We start from the raw sequence: 21,838 nt of genomic DNA, 5'->3' as shown, positions 1-21,838 counted from the left end.
AAATAAGGGAGACAACTACAGATTTTAGGTTACACCCTATTCAATATAACCAATTTTCTTGTGATCTATTTTGGTTTGGGCTAAATGTTATGGAGAGATGAAAAGGCCTGGGAAAGTGATGGACATAAAGTGTTGAGAACTTAAAATGATGTGACATTTTACAAGTCACCAAGGATGGATCTAAACCAGTCTAACATAGGACCAGAACTTACGTTCATGGAGTTTGAGAATTGCCATCGAGATGTCATGCGTCCAAGGACTTTTCTTTCGGAGGCCAATACCTAGACCTGACCGGCCAAACAATTCCCCAGCTGTGATTAGCTCACAGTCCTTGGCAGCTTCATACTCCAGACGCGATGAATCCCAGATAAAGGCTTGTAGCTCACTACCAGAACAAAACACAAGTATCAACAATTGTCATGATGTGTCAAATTCTTACAAGTTGTGTTACAGGTGTCAACAACTATCACATTGGTGTCAACATGTGTTACAGGTGTCAATAACTATCATATTGATGTCAACATGTGTTACAGGTGTCAAAAACTTTTATATTGATGTCAATATGTAGAGCAGGTGTCAACTAAAATCACAAATGTCAACATGTGTTACAGGTGTCAACAGCTATCACATTGATGTCAACATGTATTACAGTTGTCAAAAATATCTTACAAGAATCAACATGTGTTACAGGTGTCAATAACTATCATATTGATGTCAACATGTGTTACAGGCGTCAACAGCTATCACATTGATGTCAACATGTATTACAGGTGTCAAAAATATCTTACAAGAATCAACATGTGTTACAGGTGTCAACAACTATCATATTGATGTCAACATGTGTTACAGGTGTCAACAACTATCATATTGATGTCAACATGTGTTACAGGTGTCAACAACTATCACACTGATGTCAACATGTGTTACAGGTGTCAGCAAATATCATATTGATGTCAACATGTGTTACAGGTGTCAGCAAATATCACAATATGATTAGCACACCAAGTGTATGACATAAGCTCACATTGGCGCTTCAAGTTAGTTAAACCATCTATCAATTGTACAACTGTCGTGATTTAGATGAGTAGTTGTGAAACATACCCTTTCTTCACCTCATTAATGGCATCCTCAGCTGTACGATAGTTTCTTGTTTCCATCTGGCGATACATTGTAGATAACTCCACTTGTCTCTTGAAGTACATCTCTACAGCACTGTTCTTCACAGTAGCATACTTAAAGTTTTCATTAGGGTTACGCAGCTGTAACACACAAAAATATCAAACTTAATATCACCTAAAGACTGACAATAGAGTGTCCTGATACAGAATTACTAGATAAAAGTAAACTGGTTGTGTTACCCTGATATAGCTAATGAATGATTTATATATCAACCCAGCTGATACCTACCTCTTGTACCATCAATATCTTTGAATGAGGTCTCTGGACAGTCCAGCTGATACCTACCCTAGCATCATCAATCCCCGTGATTAAGGCCTCTGGACAGTCCAGCTGATACCTACCCTAGCATCATCAATCCCCGTGATTGAGGCCTCTGGACGGTCCAGCTGATACCTACCCTAGCATCATCAATCCCCGTGATTAAGGCCTCTGGACATTCCAGCTGATACCTACCCTAGCATCATCAATCCCAATGATTGAGGCCTCTGGACAGTCCAGCTGATACCTACCCTAGAATCATCAATCCCCGTGATTGAGGCCTCGAGACAGTCCAACTGATACCTACCCTAGCATCATCAATCCCTGTGATGAAGGCCTCTGGACAGTCCAGCTGATACCTACCCTAGCATCATCAATACCCGTGATTAAGGCCTCTGGACAGTCCAGCTGATACCTACCCTAGCATCATCAATCCCTGTGATTGAGGCCTCTGGACGGTCCAGCACTAAGAAGGCTGCCAGGTTAGCAGTGTATGATGCCACAATGATCATTGCAAAGCCGGCCCAGACCATTCCTAGTACACGGGCACTGAAGCTGCGAGGAGTTCCTGCAGCCATAAAAAAACTGTATCAGTATAGACATTGTAGTAGAATAATCATACTTATATTTACAAAGTCTATCTGATGATTTCCAAATTTCTTCCTGTACTGATAAACAAGGCTTCAGCATCTCCTCAACATATCAAAATACCTGATTCCCATGAATTTACCCTCCAATCTCAATACCATCCCATGCCAATACTGCCCTGTCTGTGATACCATTGACTCAAACACTGCCCTGTGTGTGATACCATCGACTCTAACAATGCCCTGTCTGTGATACCATTGACTCAAACACTGCCCTGTCTATGATACCATTGACTCTAACACTGCCCTGTCTGTGATACCATTGACTCTAACACTGCCGTGTCTGTGATACCATTGACTCTATCATTGCCCTGTGTGTGATAACATTGACTCTAACACTGCCCTGTCTGTGATACCATTGACTCAAACACTGCCCTGTCTGTGATACCATTGACTCTAACACTTCCCTGTCTGTGATACCATTGGCTCTATCATTGCCCTGTGTGTGATAACATTGACTCTAACACTGCCCTGTGTGTGATACCATTGACTCTATTATTGCCCTGTGTGTGATAACATTGACTCTAACACTGCCGTGTCTGTGATACCATTGACTCTGACACTGCCCTGTCTGTGATACCATTGACTCTAACACTGCCCTGTCTGTGATACCATTGACTCTAACACTGCCCTGTTTGTAATACCATTGACTCTAACACTGCACTCACAGTAATTCACCTTAACACTACAATAGGAGTGACCATCTTACCTTCACCTATGCCACTGTTGAGCAGCACCCCCCAAGCAAACCACATTGCACTAGACAAGTTGAGGGCATCCTCTTCTGTATCGTCACTCTTGGCCAGCTTGAAGCGACCAAAGGGAGAGAATCTGTCGAGAAGATACAGGACTAATGCCACTACATGGACAGAGAGGCCCACCAGAATCCACAGTGTGTCCTGGAATGGTTGCAGGAAGGATGCTAGACTGGAATCCTTCTGAGTCTGAAACAAACGAAATGCTTTCAATGGTATCTGTTAAAAATACTCAGTGCCCTTTAATAGCCTTGTTGGAAAATCATTGTTTAATGAATGTTCCTTCCTGGTATGCCTGAAGATTTGACATTTGATTTTGAATCTTCGCCCTTCAAGGTACGTCTGAAGATTGACAGCGAATCATCGTCCTTCAAGGTACGTCTGAAGATTGACAGCGAATCATCGTCCTTCAAGGTACGTCTGAAGATTGACAGCGAATCATCGCCCTTCAAGGTACGTCTGAAGATTGACAGCGAATCATCGCCCTTCAAGGTACATCTGAAGATTGACAGCGAATCATCGCCCTTCAAGGTACATCTGAAGATTGACAGCGAATCATCGCCCTTCAAGGTACATCTGAAGATTGACAGCGAATCATCGTCCTTCAAGGTACATCTGAAGATTGACAGCGAATCATCGCCCTTCAAGGTACATCTGAAGATTGACAGCGAATCATCGCCCTTCAAGGTACATCTGAAGATTGACAGCGAATCATCGTCCTTCAAGGTACATCTGAAGATTGACAGCGAATCATCGCCCTTCAAGGTACATCTGAAGATTGACAGCGAATCATCGTCCTTCAAGGTACATCTGAAGATTGACAGCGAATCATCGCCCTTCAAGGTACATCTGAAGATTGACAGCGAATCATCGCCCTTCAAGGTACATCTGAAGATTGACAGCGAATCATCGTCCTTCAAGGTACATCTGAAGATTGACAGCGAATCATCGCCCTTCAAGGTACATCTGAAGATTGACAGCGAATCATCGTCCTTCAAGGTACATCTGAAGATTGACAGCGAATCATCGCCCTTCAAGGTACATCTGAAGATTGACAGCGAATCATCGCCCTTCAAGGTACATCTGAAGATTGACAGCGAATCATCGTCCTTCAAGGTACATCTGAAGATTGACAGCGAATCATCGCCCTTCAAGGTACATCTGAAGATTGACAGCGAATCATCGTCCTTCAAGGTACATCTGAAGATTGACAGCGAATCATCGTCCTTCAAGGTACATCTGAAGATTGACAGCGAATCATCGTCCTTCAAGGTACATCTGAAGATTGACAGCGAATCATCGTCCTTCAAGGTACATCTGCAGAATGACAGTGAATCATCCCTCTTCAAGGTATGTCTGAAGACTGACAGTAAACCTGAATACCTTGACCTGTAACCTTTTCCTGAATACCCTGACCTGTAACCTTTTCCAGAATAACTTGACCTGTAACCTTTTCCTGAATACCTTGACCTGTAACCTTTTCCTGAATACCTTGACCTGTAACCTTTTACAGATTTATTTTTAGTAATAGCCTTTCCTCTACATTAATTACTTGATCTGTGATTCCTTGACCTTTAACCTTTCCTGAATACTTCTCTTTGACCTGTAACTTTTCTTGTACATTCATTATTAGATCTGTTATTGCTATCTGTGACTTTTACAGATTAAGCACTTTGACATGTGATTCTGACCTTTTTGACCAATATGATGAGACCCTGGTACTTGAATGGTTTGGAGAAGTCAATGTGTTCGGCCCGTTCTGGGTTGATGGTGAGTGGTGCTACTATCAGGTCTGACTGTTCGCTGACCAGTTCTCCAATCATTCCATTCCATGTCTTCATCTTACTGTTGTTACTCTGTAATCAAAATTCACACATCATCAGAGACACCTACTTGTTTAAGATTTTACTGGTAAGATTTCTATACTGGACTGATGTCACCTGTGAGAGACTTTTTAATAGAATGTTGGTAAAATATCAATATTTCACTCACAGAGTTTGACAAAATACTTACCCGTGTTAGAGTGCCAAAGGAGTTATCTGTACTCAGGTGTAGTTCAAAAGTAAAGTTCACTTTCATAGAGATGTCTATCAACATATCAATGCAGTAACCATAGCAACAGTAGTCAACTTTCTCCCCTGTAAAAAGAACAGGTAACTTTGTAATGTAGAGAAATGTTACATACTGGGCCTAAGGGCCATATCATCACCTCAGCTTGTGGTGACATTTACAGAAATAACAGAGTAACAGAGTAAGATGACTTAAATTACAATGTACAAATGAAGCAATTGAAAAAGTGTTTTTCCAATAGAATTAGATTTGAGAAGGGCCACAATTATAGTTTTCTTCATCTGCAATCGGTCAAACAAAGAGTGTGTCTATTTAAGATTGCCTCACCTGTTGTAGAATTAAGTCTGTCTCAGCTGTTGTATCAGCTGCTGTAGAATTATTAAATCTGTCTCACCTGTTGTAGAATTAAATCTGTCTCACCTGTTGTAGAGTTAAATATGCCTCAACTGTTGTAGAATTAAATATGTCTCACCTGTTGTAGAGTTAAATATGTCTCACCTGTTGTAGAATTAAATCTGTCTCACCTGTTGTAGAATTAAATCTGCCTCACCTGTTGTAGAATTAAATATGTCTCACCTGTTGTAGAGTTAAATATGTCTCACCTGTTGTAGAATTAAATCTGTCTCACCTGTTGTAGAGTTAAATATGCCTCACCTGTTGTAGAATTAAATATCTCTCAGCTGTTGTAGAGTTAAATATCTCTCAGCTGTTGTATCAGCTGCTGTAGAATTATTAAATCTGTCTCACCTGTTGTAGAGTTAAATATGCCTCAACTGTTGTAGAATTAAATATGTCTCACCTGTTGTAGAGTTAAATATGTCTCACCTGTTGTAGAATTAAATCTGTCTCACCTGTTGTAGAATTAAATCTGCCTCACCTGTTGTAGAGTTAAATATGTCTCACCTGTTGTAGAGTTAAATATGCCTCACCTGTTGTAGAATTAAATATCTCTCAGCTGTTGTAGAGTTAAATATCTCTCAGCTGTTGTATCAGCTGCTGTAGAATTATTAAATCTGTCTCACCTGTTGTAGAGTTAAATATGCCTCAACTGTTGTAGAATTAAATATGTCTCACCTGTTGTAGAGTTAACTATGTCTCACCTGTTGTAGAATTAAATCTGTCTCACCTGTTGTAGAATTAAATCTGCCTCACCTGTTGTAGAGTTAAATATGCCTCACCTGTTGTAGAATTAAATATCTCTCAGCTGTTGTAGAGTTAAATATCTCTCAGCTGTTGTATCAGCTGCTGTAGAATTATTAAATCTGTCTCACCTGTTGTAGAGTTAAATATGCCTCAACTGTTGTAGAATTAAATCTGTCTCACCTGTTGTAGAGTTAAATATGCCTCAACTGTTGTAGAATTAAATATGTCTCACCTGTTGTAGAGTTAAATATGTCTCACCTGTTGTAGAATTAAATCTGTCTCACCTGTTGTAGAATTAAATCTGCCTCACCTGTTGTAGAGTTAAATATGCCTCACCTGTTGTAGAATTAAATATCTCTCAGCTGTTGTAGAGTTAAATATCTCTCAGCTGTTGTATCAGCTGCTGTAGAATTATTAAATCTGTCTCACCTGTTGTAGAGTTAAATATGCCTCAACTGTTGTAGAATTAAATATGTCTCACCTGTTGTAGAGTTAACTATGTCTCACCTGTTGTAGAATTAAATCTGTCTCACCTGTTGTAGAATTAAATCTGCCTCACCTGTTGTAGAGTTAAATATGCCTCACCTGTTGTAGAATTAAATATCTCTCAGCTGTTGTAGAGTTAAATATCTCTCAGCTGTTGTATCAGCTGCTGTAGAATTATTAAATCTGTCTCACCTGTTGTAGAGTTAAATATGCCTCAACTGTTGTAGAATTAAATATGTCTCACCTGTTGTAGAGTTAACTATGTCTCACCTGTTGTAGAATTAAATCTGTCTCACCTGTTGTAGAATTAAATCTGCCTCACCTGTTGTAGAATTAAATATGTCTCACCTGTTGTAGAATTAAATCTGTCTCACCTGTTGTAGAATTAAATCTGCCTCACCTGTTTTAGAGTTAAATTTGTCTCACCTGTTGACTGATTCAATATGTCTCACCTGTTGTACATTTTAATCTGTCCCACCTGTTGTAGAGTTTAGTCTGTCTCTCCTATAGTAGATTGAAGTTTATCTCACCTGTTCTCAAGCTAAATTTGTCTCAACTGTTACCAAGCTAAATTTGTCTCAACTGTTACCAAGCTAAATCTGTCTCACCTGTTCTCAAGCTAAATCCATGTTATCTGTTGTCACAGTTAACCTGTTGTCTTACTTAGACTCTCTCACCTGTTGTAGAATTAAATCTGCCTCACCTGTTGGAGAGTTAAATATGTCCCACCTGTTGTAGAGTTAACTATGTCTCACCTGTTGTAGAATTAAATCTGCCTCACCTGTTGTAGAGTTAAATATGTCTCACCTGTTGTAGAGTTAAATATGTCTCATCTGTTGTAGAGTTAAATATGCCTCACCTGTTGTAGAGTTAAATATGTCTCATCTGTTGTAGAATTAAATCTGCCTCACCTGTTGTAGAGTTAAATATGCCTCACCTGTTGTAGAGTTAAATATGTCTCACCTGTTGTAGAGTTAAATATGTCTCACCTGTTGTAGAGTTAAATATGTCTCACCTGTTGTAGAATTAAATCTGCCTCACCTGTTGTAGAGTTAAATATGCCTCACCTGTTGTAGAGTTAAATATGTCTCACCTGTTGTAGAGTTAAATATGTCTCATCTGTTGTAGAGTTAACTATGTCTCACCTGTTGTAGAGTTGACTTTCCAACATACGCGTTCATTCTTGCTTTCCTCACAGGTGCCTTTTTCTGACATAAGTTCTGTGTGTACAAATGGGGTGGCTTTCAAAGTTACCACCTACAAAACAATGTGCACAACCCAGTCATCATAAATTCTACTATCCCTAAACATACAATGTGGAAATGTATATTAACACAAGCATACTTTATATAAACAGCTACATACAGACTCTGTACTCATCATGTACATATTCACAAAGTTTTACGAACAGAAAGAGCGAGTCAGTTCAGCTAACATTTTTACACACAACCTTCTGATCATCCTGAGCTGAATGACCACTGTAAAATTGTACCAATGCTGTGCTTACTTTTTACATACAACCTTCTACTCATCCTGAGCTGAATGACCACTGTAAAATTGTACCAATGCTGTGCTTACTTTTTACACACAACCTTCCACTCATCCTGAGCTGAATGACCACTGTAAAATTGTACCAATGCTGTGCTTACTTTGAGATGAGTGGATATCTTGACACCTTTAGGTTTCACCATCAGGTTTCCTGGCCACACAATCTTATTCTCACTCTTGATCTGAAGAGCAGGTTCTGTAGCCTGAAACATAGAGTGGTTTTCACTTTTTCTAAAAGTCTGGCTTTTTTTTTCAACATGATTTTCTTTTTTTCTGTATAATTACAAACAATTATAAATGCAGCGCACTTGTGTCTGTATTTCCTTGTCCCTATATCACAGTCTCTTATTTTATTGAAAGATGATGGGCGTCCTGTTTTCTAATCGGTGGTGAAATATATTCCTCCTTTCTGTATTTACATTTTTTCAAAGCGTAATATTGCCTTCATTGTTGGTTAGATGTTATGCCCAATTTGCATTTAAATCCATTTTCCCTTTTGCGGTGAAAATGGGCAAACAAGAATTGTCCTTATCTGTAGTATTTTGTTTATGTATCAAGGTATTTTCCTTTTGTATAGAGACAGACATGTTCCCTTTTTTGTGTAGGCAGACGTATTCTCTTTTGTGTATGCATAAAATCTGCCCTTTTTCAGATAAGCAGACATATTCTCTTTTGTGTATGCATAAAATCTTCCCTTTTTCAGATAAGCAGACATATTCCCTTTTGTGTATGCATAAAATCTTCCCTTTTTCAGATAAGCAGACATATTCCCTTTTGTGTATGCATAAAATCTTCCCTTTTTCAGATAAGCAGACATATTCCCTTTTGTGTATGCATAAAATCTTCCCTTTTTCAGATAAGCAGACATATTCCGTTTTGAGGATAGGCAGACGTGTTCCCTTGTCTAGAGAGAGATAGGGTTAATTTCATGTACTGACAGACATGTTCCCTTGTCTAGAGAGAGATAGGGTTAATTCCATGTACTGACAGACGTGTTCATTTGTCTAGAGAGAGATAGGGTTAATTCCATGTACTGACAGACGTGTTCCCTTGTCTAGAGAGAAATAGGGTTAATTCCACGTACTGACAGATGTGTTCCCTTGTCTAGAGAGAGATAGGGTTCATTCCATGTACTGACATGTTCCCTTGTCTAGAGAGAGATAGGGTCCATTCCATGTACTGACAGACGTGTTCCCTTGTCTAGAGAGAGATAGGGTCCATTCCATGTACTGACAGATGTGTTCCCTTGTCTAGAGAGAGATAGGGTCCATTCCATGTACTGACAGACATGTTCCCTTGTCTAGAGAGAGATAGGGTCCATTCCATGTACTGACAGACGTGTTCCCTTGTCTAGAGAGAGATAGGGTTCATTCCATGTACTGACATGTTCCCTTGTCTAGAGAGAGATAGGGTCCATTCCATGTACTGACAGACGTGTTCCCTTGTCTAGAGAGAGATAGGGTTAATTCCACATACTGACAGATGTGTTCCCTTGTCTAGAGAGAGATAGGGTTCATTCCATGTACTGACATGTTCCCTTGTCTAGAGAGAGATAGGGTCCATTCCATGTACTGACAGACATGTTCCCTTGTCTAGAGAGAGATAGGGTCCATTCCATGTACTGACAGACGTGTTCCCTTGTCTAGAGAGAGACAGGATTCATTCCATGTACAGACATGTTCCCTTGTCTAGAGAGAGATAGGGTCCATTCCATGTACTGACAGACATGTTCCCTTGTCTAGAGAGAGATAGGATTCATTCCATGTACAGACATGTTCCCTTGTCTAGAGAGATAGGATTCATTCCATGTACTGACAGACATGTTCCCTTGTCTAGAGAGAGATAGGGTCCATTCCATGTACTGACAGACGTGTTCCCTTGTCTAGAGAGATAGGATTCATTCCATGTACAGACATGTTCCCTTGTCTAGAGAGATAGGATTCATTCCATGTACTGACAGACGTGTTCCCTTGTCTAGAGAGAGATAGGGTTACTAACAGACATGTTCCCTTGTCTAGAGAGAGATAGGGTTACTAACAGACGTGTTCCCTTGTCTAGAGAGAGATAGGGTTACTGACAGACATGTTCCCTTTTCTAGAGAGAGATAGGGTCCATTTCATGTACTGACAGACGTGTTCCCTTGTCTAGAGAGAGACAGGATTCATTCCATGTACAGACATGTTCCCTTGTCTAGAGAGAGATAGGGTCCATTCCATGTACTGACAGACATGTTCCCTTGTCTAGAGAGAGATAGGATTCATTCCATGTAGAGACATGTTCCCTTGTCTAGAGAGATAGGATTCATTCCATGTACTGACAGACGTGTTCCCTTGTCTAGAGAGAGATAGGGTTACTAACAGACATGTTCCCTTGTCTAGAGAGAGATAGGGTTACTAACAGACGTGTTCCCTTGTCTAGAGAGAGATAGGGTTACTGACAGACATGTTCCCTTGTCTAGAGAGAGATAGGGTCCATTTCATGTACTGACAGACGTGTTCCCTTGTCTAGAGAGAGATAGGGTTCATTCCATGTACTGACAGACGTGTTCCCTTGTCTAGAGAGAGATAGGGTTACTAACAGACATGTTCCCTTGTCTAGAGAGAGATAGGGTTACTAACAGACGTGTTCCCTTGTCTAGAGAGAGATAGGGTTACTGACAGACATGTTCCCTTTTCTAGAGAGAGATAGGGTCCATTTCATGTACTGACAGACGTGTTCCCTTGTCTAGAGAGAGACAGGATTCATTCCATGTACAGACATGTTCCCTTGTCTAGAGAGAGATAGGGTCCATTCCATGTACTGACAGACATGTTCCCTTGTCTAGAGAGAGATAGGATTCATTCCATGTACAGACATGTTCCCTTGTCTAGAGAAATAGGATTCATTCCATGTACTGACAGACGTGTTCCCTTGTCTAGAGAGAGATAGGGTTACTAACAGACATGTTCCCTTGTTTAGAGAGAGATAGGGTTACTAACAGACGTGTTCCCTTGTCTAGAGAGAGATAGGGTTACTGACAGACATGTTCCCTTGTCTAGAGAGAGATAGGGTCCATTTCATGTACTGACAGACATGTTCCCTTGTCTAGAGAGAGATAGGGTTCATTCCATGTACTGACAGACATGTTCCCTTGTCTAGAGAGAGATAGGGTTACTGACAGAGGTGTTCCCTTGTCTAGAGAGAGATAGGGTTACTGACAGACGTGTTCCCTTATTTACAAAGGCAGTAATACTCCTCTATGATGTGTTATTGCCTTTTTTATCACAAGATTTCTTCCTTTTATGTGTGTTCTGTATTTTCAATATAATAAATTCAAGAAAAAAACCTTCTTTTGATTAATTGACTTACCTGCTTGTTGCCATAGTAGCCAACCATTTTGTCGTCTTCCTGAGGGTGTTGGGTGTTTCTGATAGAGTAAACTGCGTTCACCCTGTCCCCATCCTCATTAAAACTCACTTGTCCAGTAAGACCCATCTCCAGCTTCTCTGCCTTCAGTGATCTAACACACAAATAATAAATCATAACTAACTCTTGGAGAATAAGATCTGCTTGTGGTGTTTTTAGACCTCAAGGAAATCGTACTCACATTGAGGTTCCTGAAAAAGGATGATTTTTCCCTATCACTCATAACCTTACCTGAACACAACACAATGTATTCTCTGTGTTATCTTATAAGCAACTATAGAGGCTTACAAAACAAACTTCCTTTTCCATGTAAGCACAAATATATATCTATTGCATTCTTGTTTTTGAATGGTGGGGACTAGAGGATGCCCGATTTAACTGTAAGGGATTTTAGGGTTTCTGGTTTTATGAACTGAAGTCTAGATTGCGTGCTATATTACATCCTAAGGAAGGACAGGACTTTGACCTGTGAAATAGCCACACACTTACTCCAGTATCTGGGTTCCAATCTTCCAGTTATTGTTTGCACTCCGACAGTTTGTGGGTGTGTCAGTGATATTCTGTAGGTCACTGTTGGCGAGGAAGAACTTCTGCATGGCCTGACCAATGACACGGACACTGTCTTGAATGTGGGAGTCTTCATTCGTACTGTTAGACAACCTCAGACCAAGCATACCTGTAAAAGAGTGAAGTGACCTACATACTTCTAGGCAATCATCAGGCTACCATATTGTCAACCAATCATACATTTTCTATCAGCAGTACATACCAACAGGAATGGAAGGAGCATTCAGGGCCTGTTCACTCACTATCCACGCATATCCTGCTGTTGTAAGATTCAGATTCTTTGCATCTCTAAAAAGGTGTTCAGCATCTGTTTCTCTGTAACAAAAATACAGAATGTTGGTGTGTTTGTGTATATACATCCTCCCTGAAGGATACCTAGTACATACTTACAATGATGACAGAAGTATGACTTACGATGATGACAGAAGTATGACTTACGATGACGACAGAAGTATGACTTACCATGACGACAGAAGTATGACTTACCATGACGACAGAAGTATGACTTACGATGACGACAGAAGTATGACTTACGATGACGACAGAAGTATGACTTACAATGACGACAGAAGTATGACTTACAATGATGACAGAAGTATGATGATGACAGAAGTATGACTTACGATGATGATAGAAGTATGACTTACGATGATGACAGAAGTATGACTTACGATGACGACAGAAGTACGATGATGACAGAAGTATGACTTACGATGGTGACAGAAGTACGATGATGACAGAAGTATGACTTACGATGGTGACAGAAGTATGACTTACGATGATGACAGAAGTATGACTTACGATGATGACAGAAGTATGACTTACGATGATGACAGAAGTATGACTTACGATGATGACAGAAGTATGACTTACGATGATGACAGAAGTATGACTTACAATGATGACAGAAGTATGACTTACGATGGTGACAGAAGTACGATGATGACAGAAGTATGACTTACGATGGTGACAGAAGTACGATGATGACAGAAGTATGACTTACGATGATGACAGAAGTATGACTTACGATGATGACAGAAGTATGACTTACGATGGTGACAGAAGTATGACTTACGATGACAGAAGTACGATGATGACAGAAGTATGACTTACGATGGTGACAGAAGTACGATGATGACAGAAGTATGACTTACGATGATGACAGAAGTATGACTTACGATGATGACAGAAGTACGATGATGACAGAAGTATGACTTACGATGATGACAGAAGTATGACTTACGATGATGACAGAAGTACGATGATGACAGAAGTATGACTTACGATGATGACAGAAGTATGACTTACGATGATGACAGAAGTACGATGATGACAGAAGTATGACTTACGATGATGACAGAAGTATGACTTACGATGGTGACAGAAGTACGATGATGACAGAAGTATGACTTACGATGGTGACAGAAGTACGATGATGACAGAAGTATGACTTACGATGATGACAGAAGTATGACTTACGATGATGACAGAAGTATGACTTACGATGATGACAGAAGTATGACTTACGATGACAGAAGTACGATGATGACAGAAGTATGACTTACGATGGTGACAGAAGTACGATGATGACAGAAGTATGACTTACGATGATGACAGAAGTATGACTTACGATGATGACAGAAGTACGATGATGACAGAAGTATGACTTACGATGACAGAAGTATGACTTACGATGACGACAGAAGTATGACTTACGATGACGACAGAAGTATGATAATGACAGAAGTATGACTTACGATGATGACAGAAGTATGACTTACGATGGTGACAGAAGTATGACTTACGATGATGACAGAAGTATGACTCTGGACTGTAAGGAAGGTATAGACTTCAATGTAGCCGTAAACTTCTTAATGCCTGATGGGTACTTGTACACCTTTTCTATCTACAAAAACAAAATAAACAGATAGAAAAACTCTGACATTGTGTTATTGTAAAAGAAATCTTGTATAACAGGTATATCAAACAAGAGATGCAGTGACCTTAATAATTCCACTGATCTTTTCTTTAAACAGTCGAACTGATGGTTGATATTGTGACTGAAAGCCAAAGTGTCATCTAATAAGCCAAATCCATAGTTACTGTTTGAAAAAGGTTTGCATATCAATATTTGCCAATAAAAAGATATATGACCTGAACATTTGTGCCTGTGACCCTAACTTTCTGTCAAATTTATCCATTTTAAATAATTTGTATTGTTTAGAGAAAATCTCCCCATTAACAGAAAAATTAACAAATTTACTGTTATCTTTAACCTGATATCTCCCACGAAATTTAAATCTACCTTGACCTCTGAACAGCAGTGACCTTGACCTGTAGTCAGACTAGTCAGACACCTACTTTGATTTTTATCAATTTTACTTTGAAACAAATGTACGACAGAATTAGGACCTTGACCTTGAACTTGATGACTATAACCTTTGATCAGTCTCTTGCTTGATTTGATCTGATCAACTTTGCTCTATGACCATGACTTCTGACTTGGTGACCTTGATCACTGACAGAAAGACATTGACTTTAAATAAAAGTTCTTGATTCTAAACAACTTTACTTCATAATGATTTATCAAATGTTTATAAAAAAACGTAAAATTAAATAATATACAATAAACAATGCCTAATGCTGATACTTGTTTGTATTCCAACTTTCCAGATTTATGTAACTTTTGATAAAAAATACTATTGACCTTGTTGTACTGAAGCCTTTTACACTTAAGTGATGTATTTACTAAAGTTCTTAAAGAACAGACACAGATGTTACTGTACTTGAACATCTTACACTCGTTTCCTTTGACTATAATGAAGTTAATTAATGTAATTTTGACAATAGATTTATTAAGATATTATCATTTGTTAGAAAAGTGTTTATTAATCTAGATCATATACCTTGTTTCCAAATCAGTTGTAGAAGATTCTCATTATTGAGAAGGTTTTATAATTAAGATAGAAGAGGACTCTAATCTATTCAGGGATAATTACATTGTTATTACGCTACCATTGTTTAAACCTTGTCTGATCTTACATGGACTTCCAGCAATCTTCATTAATCAAGTATACTACATATATCTACATTAATATCTGTGTGTTTCCAATCAAAAAGTAGATACAAACAATGTAGTTTCTAAATTCAACTCCTCACAAAATAAGAAAGTATCTGCCATGAGACCTACCAAGATGTCCTCCTTTTCAGCCAGCCACTTGAATCGACTCAGAATCATGCGACCCTCTTCGTCCATACTGTGAATGAAGATTACTTGCTTCCAACCAAAATTTGTCAGCATCTTAAGCCAAGCATCGGCCTGGTGAAAATAAGGTGGCACCGTCCTCAGGAATGTGGGGTGTACATTCTAAAGGCCAAACACACAATAATATAATACAGACAATTAGCAAATAAAATCCAACATACAACAGATGATTTTAAAGGAGTCAGTTTTCACTATAACTGTATCTAGGAGGGAGTGATCAGAGTAAACAGGGAGATTATAGAGTCAATACTGGTATAGTGATGTCTCTACATCAAAATACAATAATCAGGTCAATCCACCAGTTACTAACTTATAACTGTAAATCTCACAATTATCAAATCTTAATATAAGACTTTTTATCTTGTAACTGATTTTGTCTTGTCATCATCATAAAACTGATTATTTTTGTGGATCTGAAGTGATACATCATTAAACACCTTGTCTGAGAATGAGCTATCCCTGGTGGAGATTCCAATGACAGGAATATTGTAGAAACCGCAGGTATACGACACGGAGATAGGTGCCTGGTCATTATCCTGAGGTGGTGGGTGGCTCACGATTACTATGTGTACAGCTTTCTTTACTAACTCATCACACAGCTTCAGAGCTGAGCGGATCCGGTTAGGGTCCATTATAATGGAGGTATACTCAAACCGAATGTTTAACGGAGCTTGGGAATTGTTATTGAGTTTGCGTACTGCCTCCTCAAACTCCAGCTGGTTTTGTGCGGAGCTTAGAATAGCGCCAATCCTGACAATACGAGAGTCGGCAAAAGACTGGAGCATCAACAGTGACAGGAGGAAAACCTTGTAGGTATTCTGATGGGTCTCCATGGTGACACTTAGTACACGTTTCACAAATATAGGCCGATTCAGTGGGATTCAGCTAGAATAAAGAAATATTAACATCATTATTTCACACTTGTGACACGAGTAATTTATCTGTAAAGATTAATACAACACATCCGTGTTATAATTAATACAACACACCAATGTTATAATTAATACAACACATTGATGTTATAATTAATACAACACACATATGTTATAATTAATACAACACATCAATGTTATAATTAATACAACTCACAAATTTGATAATTAATACAACACACATATGTTATAATTAATACAACACACCAACATTATAATTAATACAACACACATATGTTATAATTAATACAACACACCAACATTATAATTAATACAACACACATATGTTATAATTAATACAACACACCAACATTATAATTAATACAACACACATATGTTATAATTAATACAACACACCAACATTATAATTAATACAACACACATATGTTATAATTGATACAACACATTAATGTTATAATTAATACAACACATCAATGTTATAATTAATACAACACACCAACATTATAATTAATACAACACACATATGTTATAATTAATACAACACACCAATGTTATAATTAATACAACACACAACACACCATGTTATAATTAATACAACACACCAACATCATAATTAATTAATACAACACACATAGTGTTATAATTAATACAACACACCAATGTTATAATTAATACAACACACAATGTTATAATTAATACAACACACCAATGTTATAATTAATACAACACACCAATGTTATAATTAATACAACACACATATGTTATAATTAATACAGCACATCAATGTTATAATTAATACAACTCACCAATGTTATAATTAATACAACACATTAACAACACACAACACACAATGTTATAATTAATACAACACACCAACATGTTATAATTAATACAACACACAACATTATAATTAATACAACACACATATGTTATAATTAATACAACAACACACACAACACACCAATGTTATAATTAATACAACACACATATGTTATAATTAATACAACACACCAATGTTATAATTAATACAACACACAATGATATAATTAATACAACACACTGAAGTTATAATTAATACAACACACAAATAATTAATACAACACACAATGTTATAATTAATACAACACACCAATGTTATAATTAATACAACACACAACACATGTTTATAATTAATACAACACACCAATGTTATAATTAATACAACACACACACAACACACCATGTTATAATTAATACAACACACAATGTTATAATTAATACAACACACACAGTTATAATTAATACAACACACCAATTATAATTAATACAACACACATGTTATAATTAATACAACACACCAACATTATAATTAATACAACACACAAATGTTATAATTAATACAACACACCAATGTTATAATTAATACAACACATTGATGTTATAATTAATACAACACACCAACATTATAATTAATACAACACACATAATTAATACAACACATAATTAATACAACACACATTGTTATAATTAATAAACACACCAACATTAATACAACACACAATGTTATAATTAATACAACACACCAATGTTATAATTAATACAACACACAATGTTATAATTAATACAACACACACAGATGTTATAATTACAACACACCAATGTTATAATTAATACAACACACACATGTTATAATTAATACAACACACAGTGTTATAATTAATACAACACACACATTATAATTAATAACACACACACACACATGTTATAATTAATACAACACACCAATGTTATAATTAATACAACACACCAATGTTATAATTAATACAACACACACACATTGATGTTATAATTAATACAACACACCAATGTTATAATTAATACAACACACCAACATTATAATTAATACAACACACATGTTATAATTAATACAACACACCAACATTATAATTAATACAACACACATATGTTATAATTAATATAATTAATACAACACACCATGTTATAATTAATACAACACACAATGTTATAATTAATACAACACACCAACATGTTATAATTAATACAACACACAATGTTAATACAACACACAAATTAAATACAACACACACATTGATGTTATAATTAATACAACACACCAATGTTATAATTAATACAACACACCAGTGTTATAATTAATACAACACATCAATGTTATAATTAATACAACACATCAATGTTATAATTAATACAACACACCAATGTTATAATTAATACAACACACCAACATTATAATTAATACAACACACAATGTTATAATTAATACAACACACAATGTTATAATTAATACAACACACCAATTGATATAATTAATACAACACACAGTGTTAAATTAATACAACACACCAATGTTATAATTAATACAACACACCAACATGTTATAATTAATACAACACACAATGTTATAATTAATACAACACACCAATGTTATAATTAATACAACACACCATGTGTTATAATTAATACAACACACCAATGTTATAATTAATACAACACATACAACACACCAACATCATAATTAATACAACACACATATGTTATAATTAATACAACACACCAATGTTATAATTAATACAACACACCAACATTATAATTAATACAACACACATGTTATAATTAATACAACACACCATGTTATAATTAATACAACACACCAATGTTATAATTAATACAACACACAATACAACACACAATGTTAATAATTAAACACACACATTATAATTAATACAACACACACAGGGATGTTATAATTAATACAACACATTATAATTAATACAACACACACAAGTTAATTAATACAACACACCAATGTTATAATTAATACAACACACTAATGTTTAATTAATACAACACACCAACATTATAATTAATACAACACAACAATGATATAATTAATACAACACATTGATGTTATAATTAATACAACACACCAACTTTATAATTAATACAGCACATTGATGTTATAATGAATACAACACATTGATGTTATAATTAATACAACACACCAACATTATAATTAATACAACACACCAATGTTATAATTAATACAACACACTGATGTTATAATTAATACAACACACCAATGTTATAATTAATACAACACATCAATGTTATAATTAATACAACACACCAATGTTATAATTAATACAACACACCAGTGTTATAATTAATACAACACACCAATGTTATAATTAATACAACATACCAATGTTATAATTAATACAACACACCAGTGTTATAATTAATACAACACATTGATGTTATAATTGATACAACACATTAATGTTTTAATTAATACAACACACATATGTTATAATTAATACAACACATCGATAATTTTTTATACTATTAACTATTCCCGAAAAAAAAAATCAAAAACACATCCAAGAAATCACCACCGTTCGACCCGTGCATACTGTTGAAAGTGCAACCAAGTACTTAAAAGGTACTGAACCATAAAATACTGAACGAACAGCTGCGGTGAAGGAACGTACGGTGTACAGTGCTTAGTGTACTAATTGGCAGTAATTACTACATCCGCTCCAGAACTACTGTCTGTACAAATAGTTGGACCGAACAATCCCCCATTATGCTACCGTTACGTTAAAAGCATGCTTTGAAATGATATATATAGATACAAATTACTTACAACTAAGACTTATATTATCAGTATTTAAATCATCGTACCGTAAGGTTATCCCCTGTATCTCGACTAGTGCATCATCTTCAGCAATGGCGGAGAACACAACAGGGGCTTACGGCTATCTGTATAAAACTCACAGTAGCTACCTACCAGGCTAGGTACTGATGCTAGAGGTTGGGCTTTATCACGTTCCCTCACGACACCCCGGAATTACTCCAGATATCTTTACATTACTTCGCGTATGATCGATGTAAAGACGACACGATATTTAGTAAAATACACACGAGTCACGTGACAATTATTATTGTGTTGCTGCTGCTGCTGCTGCTGCTGGAGATGGGAGCTAACTCTGTATGATTTATGGAAAATCAATGTCAGACGTTGTGTTCCGACGACGGTGTAGAGTGGAAGCGTCAACAGAACCTGTCGTTACTCACAGCCGAATAAGACGAGAAATGTGCGCTGCATGTTCTATGACACCTCAAAGTATCAATTCTGTTCGTCAACACTTGTCCTCAATACATTTTGATGAAGTCCGTTTCAATTAGGAAATTTGTTCAAAAGAATTTTACATGTATTTTTCCCATACCTTAACTCCGCTAAACCTTAGATGTGTTTTAATGATAAAGAGCTATTTCGATAAGACCTAAAATATCGGGAGACATGCAAAGCGTTTTGAAATGTGTGTAAAACAAACCCATAAACTTCATCATTCTGTAAAGTCTAAGTGATTTTCTTGTAAATCTTTAATTAGCAAGTAATTAATCTAACTAGACGATGTTTGAAGGCTATATCCGAAGGAACTCGTATACTGGTAGTCTCCTAACGGTGGTGTTATAGATACAATTAGGAAATGTTATATCAGAGAGGGTTCGCCGTAGTACGTACAGTTAATCATTATCATTAAGCTTACCTGTGTCCAGGTAAGAGGTACTAATTGTTATACACCCCAGGGCAGTTAACTTTCACACCTCGGCAGCAGGCCTTTAATCCTCCGCTCCCCATCCGTCTTATCAGAAATTACATGAATTATCCATTTCCAAATTTTCTTATTTCTACATTATTTTCATTATGAGACATTTAGGCCTCAGATTCTCAGAAAGCTTGAGGCTTATGGTCTGAGCTCTGGCTCAGTAGACCTGGTCTCTAGCTATTTGAGTGACAGAATTCAGCAGGTTAGGCTGGGTTCCAAATGCGGTGACTGGATGAAAGTGCTGAAAGGTGTCTCTCAATGCCCAATCATGGGCCCTTTACTTTTCAATATTTTCATTAATGATATGTTTTTATATGTCAAGTCATCCAACTTATATAACTACGCTGATAATAACAACATCAGTAACTCTAGCAAAGATCCCCTCACTCTAAAACAAGCTGTTGAAACAGACTGTTCAAACTTGGTTAAATGGTTTTACAAGAACCAAATGAGCGGGCAAATCCTGAAAAATTTCAGGCTCTATGTGTAGGTAAAAAATCAATGGAGGTATTTTCAGATTTCAAAATAGATAATGTAACCATTTTACCTGAGAAAACTGTAAAATTGCTTGGAGTTTATTTTGATTCACTTTTAAATTTTGACTTTCATGTCTCGGAGCTATGTATAAAGGCCTCCAGACAATTGAATGTTCTGAAAAGAATTGGAACTTACTTAAATAAACAGGGCAGAAAAGTTATATATAATTCTTTTATACTTTCAAATTTCTAATTCTGCCCATTAGTCTGGCATTTTACAAGTATGAAAAGTGTGCGAAAGATGGAAAAGATCCATAAGCGTGCTCTAAGATTTGTTGAAAGTGATTATGAGTCGTCTTTTATTCAGCTTTTAACAAACAGTAAAAATACTCTTTTACACATCAAGAGACTTAAAGACATGGGCTGTGAAGTTTACAAAATTTTATACAAATTGTCCCCTGAATACATTCAAGATCTGGTGAAATTTAAAGAGTCTATTTATAATTTTAGGAAGG

General features: G+C 36.6%; 1 protein-coding gene across 3 annotated transcripts in view; it reads right to left on the bottom strand.

Moving 5' to 3' along the window:
- LOC132545516 (glutamate receptor ionotropic, NMDA 1-like) overlaps positions 1 to 20,123 on the bottom strand; it is a 32,497-nt gene extending 12,374 nt beyond the window's left edge. For 2 of the 3 annotated variants that reach the window (XM_060209202.1, XM_060209217.1), the window contains exons 1-15: positions 20,025 to 20,123; positions 15,761 to 16,208; positions 15,249 to 15,425; positions 13,864 to 13,964; positions 12,261 to 12,373; positions 11,981 to 12,167; positions 11,435 to 11,585; positions 8,188 to 8,289; positions 7,684 to 7,795; positions 4,853 to 4,977; positions 4,531 to 4,695; positions 2,794 to 3,028; positions 1,857 to 2,005; positions 1,102 to 1,259; positions 213 to 385 (exon numbers count right to left, since the gene is read on the bottom strand). In XM_060209202.1, the coding sequence (XP_060065185.1) occupies positions 213 to 385; positions 1,102 to 1,259; positions 1,857 to 2,005; positions 2,794 to 3,028; positions 4,531 to 4,695; positions 4,853 to 4,977; positions 7,684 to 7,795; positions 8,188 to 8,289; positions 11,435 to 11,585; positions 11,981 to 12,167; positions 12,261 to 12,373; positions 13,864 to 13,964; positions 15,249 to 15,425; positions 15,761 to 16,156 (2,344 nt within the window). In that variant the 5' untranslated portion in view covers positions 16,157 to 16,208; positions 20,025 to 20,123. The other variant, XM_060209209.1, reaches the window with a different exon arrangement.
- Positions 20,124 to 21,838: the final 1,715 nt, after the last annotated feature.

This window comes from Ylistrum balloti, unplaced genomic scaffold, assembly GCF_031769215.1.
Source record: "Ylistrum balloti isolate Yb309-2 unplaced genomic scaffold, AGI_CSIRO_Ybal_v1 Utg369596, whole genome shotgun sequence".
NCBI lineage: Eukaryota > Metazoa > Mollusca > Bivalvia > Pectinida > Pectinidae > Ylistrum > Ylistrum balloti.
This window is presented reverse-complemented; position numbering and strand designations above follow the sequence as displayed.